Source organism: Podarcis raffonei, chromosome 7 (genome assembly GCF_027172205.1).
Source record: "Podarcis raffonei isolate rPodRaf1 chromosome 7, rPodRaf1.pri, whole genome shotgun sequence".
NCBI classification, from domain to species: domain Eukaryota; kingdom Metazoa; phylum Chordata; class Lepidosauria; order Squamata; family Lacertidae; genus Podarcis; species Podarcis raffonei.
The window spans coordinates 91,527,537-91,537,364 of NC_070608.1; the positions used below are offsets into that span (position 1 = coordinate 91,527,537).

A 9,828-nucleotide genomic window follows, 5' to 3' on the forward strand; every position below is an offset into this window, starting at 1 on the left:
TTATTATTATTATTATTATTATTAACACTCAGAACTGATTTGCAGTAGAAATCATTAATTCAACTAGGCCTCAGAGGATCAGATATTTAAGGATGATAGGCACAACAGCTACTACAGGAAACAAATTATAGATTCTGGGTATTGATATTAGAGTTAAGGAACTGATCACAGGTCACAGTAAACTGTCAATGGATTTTTATTTCATGGCATAACCTTGGCCATACATTATGTCTTTCTCATGTGACATGTAGGACAGTGTACAAACCACATGGAATAATCCAATATAAACTCTCTCACACATACAACTGAATGACAATGGCTTCCCAATACATGTACACACATTAAAACTTGTGGGACAACCACAATTTTAATATTACACAAGTCCCATCAATGTATCAAAAGTATGCTTAATAATAGAGCACATGAGAGAGACTGGGACAACTAGCTTTAAGGGAAGTTGTAGCTTTCTAAGCTCCATCTTAGGGTCATTCCACATTATGAGATGGAAGAGCAATCCCAGTTCTGCCATTGTGTATATTTGACAGCTGCAGCTAATTATGGCTCCTTGATTAGTGCTTTAGGTGTGATACAAGTTTTCCTAATATACACATTTAGGTGTGCAACATCGCTTCACATAATTAGTTTGACAGCAAATCAAGGCCATTCCAAAATAGGATCAAAAATCTACATTCTTAGGCATCTTCTAGGACGCAGGTTGTATTGTATGTACACATAACGTTTGTAAATTTTCAAAAATAAAAAAGAAATTTAAAAAACATCCTGTAAGATTTCAGGGCTTACAAAATGTTTAGCACAGTTCAGGAGAGAAGGTCTGCTCAAGCCACTAACATGTTACAGTATCCTGGAATATTGAGGATTAGAACCAGGCCACGGGGTGGGTGGGTGGGTGGGTGTGAATGAATGCGTGTCATGGGGTTAAAAGACTGATCTTTGCAATACAGGGGGTGCTTCAGGAAAAAGAAAATAAAAAGGACATATTTCCCTTTCCCACTCTTCAGACCCTCCTCATTACATAAAGTGGTAACATGTTCAGGCCCTGTGCCCTCAATCACTGTATAGCATAAAGCAGTTGCCAACATTTTTGGACTAGTGAGCACATTTCAAATTTTGAGAGTGTGCTGGGGGCACCAGTCGCAACATAGCAGCCATGGAAAAGGCATGGCATAACACAAAATGGCTGCCATGTGAGTGTGGCATAAGATAAAAATAGAGAGACAACCACTTCTGACAACCTTATGCTTACAATGGGTAACAAACTATTTCCTGCTGGTCCAGATTATGGAGATCACATGTATACACAAACGGATGCTGTTGTTGTCTAATAAAAGAGAGCATTCCTCAGTACTAGAAAAAATATACAAGGGTGCAACCCCTTTCACATAAAACTCCCCTCCACAAACTCCTAAGGCTTCTGCTGATAGATGGCTATGCCTTTAACAGGTGCACACCTCAAAGTTTATAGATACAATGCAAAAATTTGTTAAGAGGTTCCACTCTGGCATGTGTGACAAACCCGCCTTCATCCCAACCTAGCAGCTGGAGAAAGCCTGCTAGACCAGGCCAACTGCCCATCTAGACCAGCATCCTCTTCTGACAGTGGCCAACCAAATGCCTGTAGGAAACCAGCAAGCAGATTTAAAGCACAAGAGCACTCTCCCTTCCTGTGATTTCCAGCAACTGGTATTATTCAGAATTTTACTGCCTCCAATTGTTTTCCCCTCTTCAGCTGCAAGGCAGAGAGAAAGGTGAGGGGGAGATTTGTTGCTTGTGTATTATTGTACTTGGAGAACCTCAGGAGCGCAGTAGCAGAACAAACCCCTTCACCTTTTTAGCTTTAAGTGGTGGGGGGTAGGTCTCTGATTTCTTTACTATGGACAACATCTTACATCTACAGGAGTAGTCCTGGCAACTATTTTATCTCACTACCAAGGCCAGCCAAAATTCGTGCAACTTTGCCTGCAATCTATATAACAGTCCTTTTGGGGATGCTAAGATTGTCAGAGGAGCTGCTGTTGGTTTGTTCCACTGTCCTCAGAAGCTCACAGTGGTGTGGGAGAAGGCATTCTCTGTGGCAGCCCCTAAGATATGGAACTCCTTCCCCACAGGGGTCTGTTTAGCATTTTCATTGTACAACTTTCAGGGAATGTTGAAGACAAACCTCTTACAACCTGGGCTTTGACAGTTGATGTTTATATTTTTAAGACTCCCCTCATTTCTGGAATTGTAAGCCGTTTCTAACATTGTTTTAATTGTTGTAACCCACTTTGGGAACTTAGGATGAAGGGCAGGTGATAAACAATCACAACAGCAATGTAAGTCAGCGCTATCCTAATATTGCAGATATACTGGGGCAGGGATGAGAGCGGTTCTCCAAAGGTTACCTACGGAGTTCATTGTTAGTGTACTAGGGAATTCCTTCTTTGAAGCTCAGTCTCATAGCTATAATACTAAACCAGGTGAAAAATAATTTTGAACTGTTACACCTAAAACACATGGGCAGAACAGCCATTCCTAACTACAGGCTTCACGGAAAGTGGACACCTTTCAGCCACAACCTCATTTTACTCTGAAGTATGACCACTGATCACAAAGTGACTTAGACCCCAATTTAAGTGTATATAGAAAGGAAAGTTTCACATGTGTTCTGCAAAGACGACCCTGCATTAAGACACAGGTCACCTTGAAAAATCCCACAATCATCCTTCCTGTCTCATTCTGTTAATAGCTCAGCCAATAGAACATTAGACTCTTAATCCTGGGTTTGAGCCCCATGTTGGGCAAGATTCCTGCACTGCAAGGGGTTGGACTAGATGACCCTTGTGGACCCTCCCAACTCTACAATTCTATTATTCTAAATGGAGGTCCTAAGCCAATTTACTGGATTTCTCAGTCAGTCCAATCGAGAATGCCTTACTGTTAGGATTCATTTCTTGTCTTAAAATCATCCAAGCACTTTCAGCCTACAAAAATCAGCCACCAGGCAGCCTTAGTAGAAACCCCCTCTTAGGGGTCCAGACTTAGCACGGCTACAACGTATCTATGAATAGGACCCCCCCCCCCCAGTCTAAAAGCAATCACTGGGGAGGGGAATTTCAGGCGAGGGGTCTTGGCCCCGCACAGCTGAGGAGCCCGTCGCAAGCAAGCGCCCAGAATGGCTCACCCTTGGATGCCGGGGCTGTAGCGCTGCCTGCTTTTCCACGGGGTGCCCGGAGCGGGGCCGAGCGCGGGCTGGGCTTGGGGACAAGGCCCGCCGCCGCCGCCTCCTCCTCCGGAGAGCAGGTAGTTCATCCCATACGTGCTGGCCTTGTTCTCCCGTTTCCTTCGGCTCGGGTGGTACTGGTGCTGGTGCTGGTGGAGGTGGCGAGCGGGCAGGGGCGGGGGCGAGGCGTCCGCCGGCCTCGGGCTCTGCGCCGCCGCTTCCCCGCTCCGCTTCGCCGGCTTCCCCCCGGGCGAGGCCTGACGAGACCCCGAGGGCGGCGGCGGCGGCGACGAGGGGAACGAAGGCGGCCCGCCGGGGCTGTCAGCGCCGGACTCCGCGGAGGAGGAGGAGGAGGAGGGCGGAGGCCCCGGAGGAGGCTTGTGCAGCAGCAGCAGCGGCGGCCGTGGCGGCGGCGGCGGCCTCTCGGTCAGGAGCGGCGGCTTGGCGGCGGGCGTCGTCGTCAAGCGGCACAGGGAGTGGCGGGCCTGGCCTGCCTGAGGGAAGGGCGGCGGCGGCGAGGAGGGCGTAGACGGCGAGGAGGAGGAGCCGGAGCCGCCTCCGCCGCGGCCCTGCGAGGTTTCCCAGATCTGCATCCAGAGCGCATTGGCGGGGCCTTTCTGCTCGGGCTGGATCCAGGCCACGCGGGGATCCATCCATCCATCCGCCCCGGCGCCTCCCTCCCCCCGCCCGTTCGCTCGCTCGCCGGCTCCGGCGGCCTGTCAGGCGCGTGCGCGCAAGGCCCCGACTTGTGAGGCGGCGCGAGGGGGCGGGGAAGGGGCGGCGCCAACCGCCTCAGGCCCCGAGGCCGCGCGCCTGCGCCCTGCTTCGCCCCGCCCCGAGCGCCTAGAGCTAGGAGAGGGGAGAGTGCAGAGGCGCCTTCGGGTCGCTTCGGCTTCAGGCAGCCAAGGCAGCAGCTGGGCTCGGCACGCGGAAGAGGCCTGCCCAAAGGCGGAAGGCAGCCGCTTCAGGAGCCTCAAAGCCGCGGGAGCCCGTGTGCTGAGCAGCCGGCCTTCTCGGGGACCCCGGGAGCGTGGGCTGCCAGCATCTCGGGGCGCACAGAGGATGCATGCGCATTCAACTGCAGAATAGCATCCGGCGAGATTCAGTGGTCCACAGACTTGGAGGAAGCCACCTGATAAAGGAAGGCATTTTTTTTTCACCTGCTGGCTCTCTAACTCCTTCCCCGCTTGCCATAAAGTGGTCGTTTATGCATAGCAAAAAAGAGAGGACAAACGCATCAAAACAGAGGATGAAATATGACAGGGATTTGCATAAGAAATGCCCCTGCAAATTTATACATATAGATGGAGATTTAGAAAAAAATACTGTCACTTAAATACAAATACATCTGAATAATAATAATTTTACCCCACCCATCCCCAGCAACTCTTGAACCATGGCAGGGAAGACTTTAAGAGCTATGTGCCTGCTTAATCTGTGTCAAGGTGCTAACTATTGATGGGCAACTTCAAGACCCCTCCTGCTGTCCCTTCTTGTGGAAGGGGGCATTGGGTGTTGCTCACCAGAGGCATTTCATCCGCCAAGCTCGGCACGCTCCCTCAGTTGTTCATCCTTTGGGAAACGCATTTGGCTGGGAGCTTGCCCTGAGAAGAAAAGGACTAAAACTACAATTTTTGCCTTGGCAAGACCAGCCAAAAATGATAGATGCCTACCAATAGCTCTTGATGAACCTGTCATGTTCTATTGTACAGCAAGTGGCCATCAGAACACCTTGTGGCAGTAAACTCCATAAGGTAATTAAATGTGTAAAATATCCACTTCCAACCATATGTCCTGTACCTGCTGCTAATCATCTTCAACAAAGGCCAAACTTTGTTCTTAACCGTCACTTTTAAAAAGGAAAAGAAAGCAATAGCAGCCACAGGGGGCACTAAGGATTTTTAGGATTATGTATAGCAGGTAGGAATGGGGGAGTTAACCCTTTCCTTCCTTGACACCATCCTGACAAACATAACTTCTCTGAATCCGCTGTGTGCATTGGGAGGTAAGCTCCCATTGGCACCCAAGAAAATTAACAATTTTGGAGGAATGTGCCTTTTGTTGTTGTTGTTAGAACCACAGCAGGGGAGGAAAGGATTATATTGCTCCTCTTTGCCAGGTTTGATCCTTAGTCCTACCCAACCAGTGGCTGTTGTTTGCATGATTTTTCTAAAAAACAGTGACAGCTCTGTTGGTTTGTTGCAGCAGAAACAGAGACTCTTGTGACTGATTTACTATAGTATGCTTTACAGGACAATCCTAGGCACAGGGAGGTGGTACAGAGTAAGCTGGTGCAAATGAGGTGTGCGTAAACCTATCCTGAGCCCATTCAAAAGTCCCAGGGAGGGGGACATGCTGGCCAGTGTTGTTATCAGGGGTGCCTCAGAGTTTTCCTGCCCCCCCCCCGGAGGGATCTGCATGTTGGGACCTGGGAGCAAACCACAAGGCTCTGGGAGTGTGGAGGCCTGGGGCACCCATGTGGGGGTGCAAGGGATATTTGTGCCAACCACCAGCACTCCACATTAGGAAGAGGGTGTAGCTGAGGCTCCCCTCTCCTTCCAGAGTGACCAATTTCTGGGAATCAGGCTATCCTCAATGACTTCCATGATGCAATTTGAGTTAGAGAACCCTTTATGCTGATTCACCTCCCACTGAGTTCCTGGCTGAGCTGAATGAGCTTAGGGTGCAGCATATATCCCTGACCCATACCTGCCACACTCTGTTTTCAGGGTTTTCACTGGCTTGCAATCTACTGGGCTTGGCTGCCCCAGTTTGACAAACTGGAACGTGTCCAGAGGAGGGCAACCAAAATGGTCAAAGGCCTGGAAACGATGCCTTATGAGGAACGGCTAAGGGAGCTGGGCATGTTTAGCCTGGAGAAGAGGAGGTTAAGGGGTGATATGATAGCCATGTTCAAATATATAAAAGGATGTCACATAGAGGAGGGAGAAAGGTTGTTTTCTGCTGCTCCAGAGAAGAGGACACGGAGCAATGGATCCAAACTACAAGAAAGAAGATTCCACCTAAACATTAGGAAGAACTTCCTGACAGTAAGAGCTGTTCGACAGTGGAATTTGCTGCCAAGGAGTGTGGTGGAGTCTCCTTCTTTGGAGGTCTTTAAGCAGAGGCTTGACAACCATATGTCAGGAGTGCTCTGATGGTGTTTCCTGCTTGGCAGGGGGTTGGACTCGATGGCCCTTGTGGTCTCTTCCAACTCTATGATTCTATGATTCTATGATTCTAGTTGGGTCCCTACTGTGCTGGGATGGAGGAAAGGGCATGGGCACCTTTTTGGCTGAGCTCGGTTGGGGGACTCAGCTCAGCTGCACCAGAAGCCTTCCAGTTCAGCTGGAGATCCACTGCATCCTAACATGCTCAGCCTGGCAAATCTTGCTATAGGACTGTCCCCTCAGTATTTAAGGTGCAACAAGATGGTTGTGCTGTTGTTTGTAAAGTATGTGCTAAACACAAATGTGTGCTTGGTCCTGAATGCCTCAATTTCCACTGTGATGAGAGAGAGGAGTTTTTTGTCCGTGGTGGCCAACTGTCGCAGAGAGTAGAGTGGGCTGATGGTGTTCAGCTGACCTCCAGATGGGCTGTTGGTGCATTGTCCCTCCACTCCATCTTGGGATGTATCAGTGACCCAAGTGACCAGGGGTCAGGTGAGCACCTCTGGCCCATGACACCATCTAGTGGTCAGAAAGCTACTTTTGGGGGCTTAATCCGGTCTGCCGGTTAGTTTAATCCAGGTCCTGTGGCAGTTTATTTCCTGGGGTAAAATCATAAAAAGCTCAACAACTTTGGTTGGCCCTCATGGCCCTTCACTTCATCAAATCTGGCCCTTTTTGAAAAAAGTTTGGACACCACTAGCTTTCCCTAAACTATGAAACCCCAACTTCTTTTAGCCATCCCACCCAGGGAAGGTGCTCCAGTCTCAGGTTAATTTCTGGTGTCGCTCAGCTGAAATTGGTTACCTGCTAAACTGAGAAAAAGCTCCTGATTCTCAACTCTCCGGCTTGTCACATATTTGCCTCTCATAAGTTTCTATATGTTCCAGAGATTCTTGAAACAGATCTGCCTCTCTCATAACTTGATTCTGGTACAATATTAATTCACTGTCTATTTTATTAGGATGAATCTGGAAAATAACAGAATAGTTAACATTTAATCTGCTCCGGAAGATTAACTTCACAAAAGTTCTTTTTGGGTTAATAAAGGGACACTGGATAGTTGAATTAGAACTTGGATAATAAAATGACTTATTTAAAAGAGTTCTTGCCTTGAAAAATGACAAAGCAGTAAGTTGATCTCAATTATCCTCTCTACTATTGACATTCACAGCGGTTTCTTGGGAGATTTTTTTACTCTGGTATCAAAGTACATCTATACTGTACTATTCATACTGTGTGCACACATGCTTAAAACAAGGCTTTCCAATTTTAAAAACACTGATGCAGTAAGAGGGAAAACAAGTCCCCTGCTGCCATGGATTATAAAGGGGGACACACTGTATTTTGAACCCAGGTATATAAACCCCCCAAACAAAGTATTTTGATAGTGTTATCCCTCACTGAAGTACCAAAAATGCCACAATGTTCCAGGTTCATATTATACCAGAGGTAGAAAAAAATGCTTTTATTAGATTTATGAAGTAAATAATTCCATCCAACAGCATAAATTATAAGAGCTTTGCACTGAATTTGTGTGCTACCTGACAACACATTTCTCAATTCTTCATGATACTGTGGCTTAATGGTTTCTATTTAAATTTAGCTTTTTCACAGAACAGACTTATTTCAAATTGACAACAAAATTATTAGAGACCTATAGAGATCTAATTTGATCCACCCACCAAGAATGACAGCTTTACAGACAACTCACATTGCTTTTCTGGTATTTCACAAAGGACAAAGTGAAAAGACATAACTGTGGCTATAAGGTATTTGATATTGTCTGTACAGTACAATAAATGGAAACTGGGATAGCTCAGTAATAAAGGATGAAGCTTTTAATCTCAGGTTTGTGGTTCGAGCCCCACATTGGGCCAAAGATTTCTGCATTGCAAGGTTGGATCAGATGCCCCTTGCAGCTCCTTCCAACTCTACAATTCTATGATTCTATGAAATATCCCACAAACTTAATATGGCACTAACTTAAGACCTTTATGACACCGTGTTAAAACCTTCCTATTTCCCAGGCATTTCACTGCTTGTGACAAGCTATACTGACCCCTATACTGTTGATGTTTCACTGTTGCAGATGCAGTTATTGCAGTTGTTTATTAGTGATGACTGGCATGTTTTACTGGTGTTTTTATTTTATCTGTAAGTCGTGTGCAGACTATTTTTGTATTAGGCATCTTATAAATCATAGAATTGTAGAGTAGCACTTCAACAGAAAATTGTGGAGAAGATACTTTGGCTAAATAATTCCAAAGTGCTCTGTTGTCTGCGAACTGAGACATCCTAGCACCTAGAAAACTGAAGTATTTCCCAACCCTGGTAAGAGCTTATTCCTCATGAAGAATCTCCCATAATACAGTGGTGATCTAACTCTTCTTGGCACTGCTAGACATAGGCCCAGATGAACTGGAGTTCAAAGGTTATGCTCCCATGCCAAGTTTGTATATGACTAAGCCATCGGATATGACTAAACTGCGGGAGGCAGTGGAAGACAGAAGTGCCTGGCATGCTCTGGTCCATGGGGTCACAAAGACTAAATGACTAAACAACAACGACTAAACAACAACAAGCCATCGGATTAGCCAAGGGAGGTGATCATGTGATATTAGGTATGCTTCGTTTTCACAAAATAGCCTATAACTTATTTAGAGGTGATGTATGCCATACAGGACAAAACATATTATTTTCCTTAAAATTATTTTGTTTTTGCTACCTGCCTTTCTGCAGAATGACTCAAATTCAATGAGGCTAAGCAGCTGAGAAGATGAAGCAGTTGCATGTCAGATTACAATAAGCTGCAAGATATGAAGGAAGTTTTTGACAACTGCTCTGTGAACAGAAAGCCAGGAGAGCAGGCCAAGCAGGCCAGGAGACACCAGGAGCATGGCTTCTGCTGCTCCAGCTGGAAGGTCTTCTCTGCTGCAGGGCTATTGACTGCCAAGGGCCCTGTGGGGAAGGACACCCCCCCCCAGGTTTAGTAATCTGGGTATGTTTTAATGTGCATTGATGTTGTTCGTGAGTCCCTTTGAGTTTTGTACCCTGAAAAGTCGGCTGTAGGTCGGGGTGGGAAGTCCCTATGGGCAGATCCAGAACTGGTCCAGGCTCTGCAGACCACGTGGGCAGGTGGGTGGCCTCAACCGCCTTTCCACACCCTGACATCACAGAATATCAAGTAACTCAAAGTTCAAGAAGCACCTGCAAAGGAAGAATCAGAAGCATGCTTTCTGGGTGCTCAGAATTCTCCCGTTATCTGAGGCTTGGACTTTCCTGTGCTCAGCGCCATGTCTTTTTCACTCTATAAGATGCACCCGACCATAAGACGCACCTAGTCTTAGAGGAGAACAAGAAAAAAATAATTTTTCCTCTCTGCTCAGCGCCCCTTCAGTGAAGCGGCAGGAGAAACGGAGCCCCTTCCATTTCTCCTGC

General features: G+C 46.9%; 1 protein-coding gene across 4 annotated transcripts in view; it reads right to left on the reverse strand.

Annotated features, from left to right (window-relative positions):
- Positions 1-3,968, reverse strand: part of TENT4A (terminal nucleotidyltransferase 4A) — a 28,087-nt gene extending 24,119 nt beyond the window's left edge. For 2 of the 4 annotated variants that reach the window (XM_053397542.1, XM_053397543.1), the window contains exon 1: positions 3,182-3,966. In XM_053397542.1, the coding sequence (XP_053253517.1) occupies positions 3,182-3,873 (692 nt within the window). In that variant the 5' untranslated portion in view covers positions 3,874-3,966. Of the gene's footprint in view, positions 1-3,181 lie in introns of all 4 variants that reach the window. The other 2 variants (XM_053397544.1, XM_053397541.1) reach the window with 2 other exon arrangements.
- Between the last annotated feature and the right edge of the window lie 5,860 nt (positions 3,969-9,828).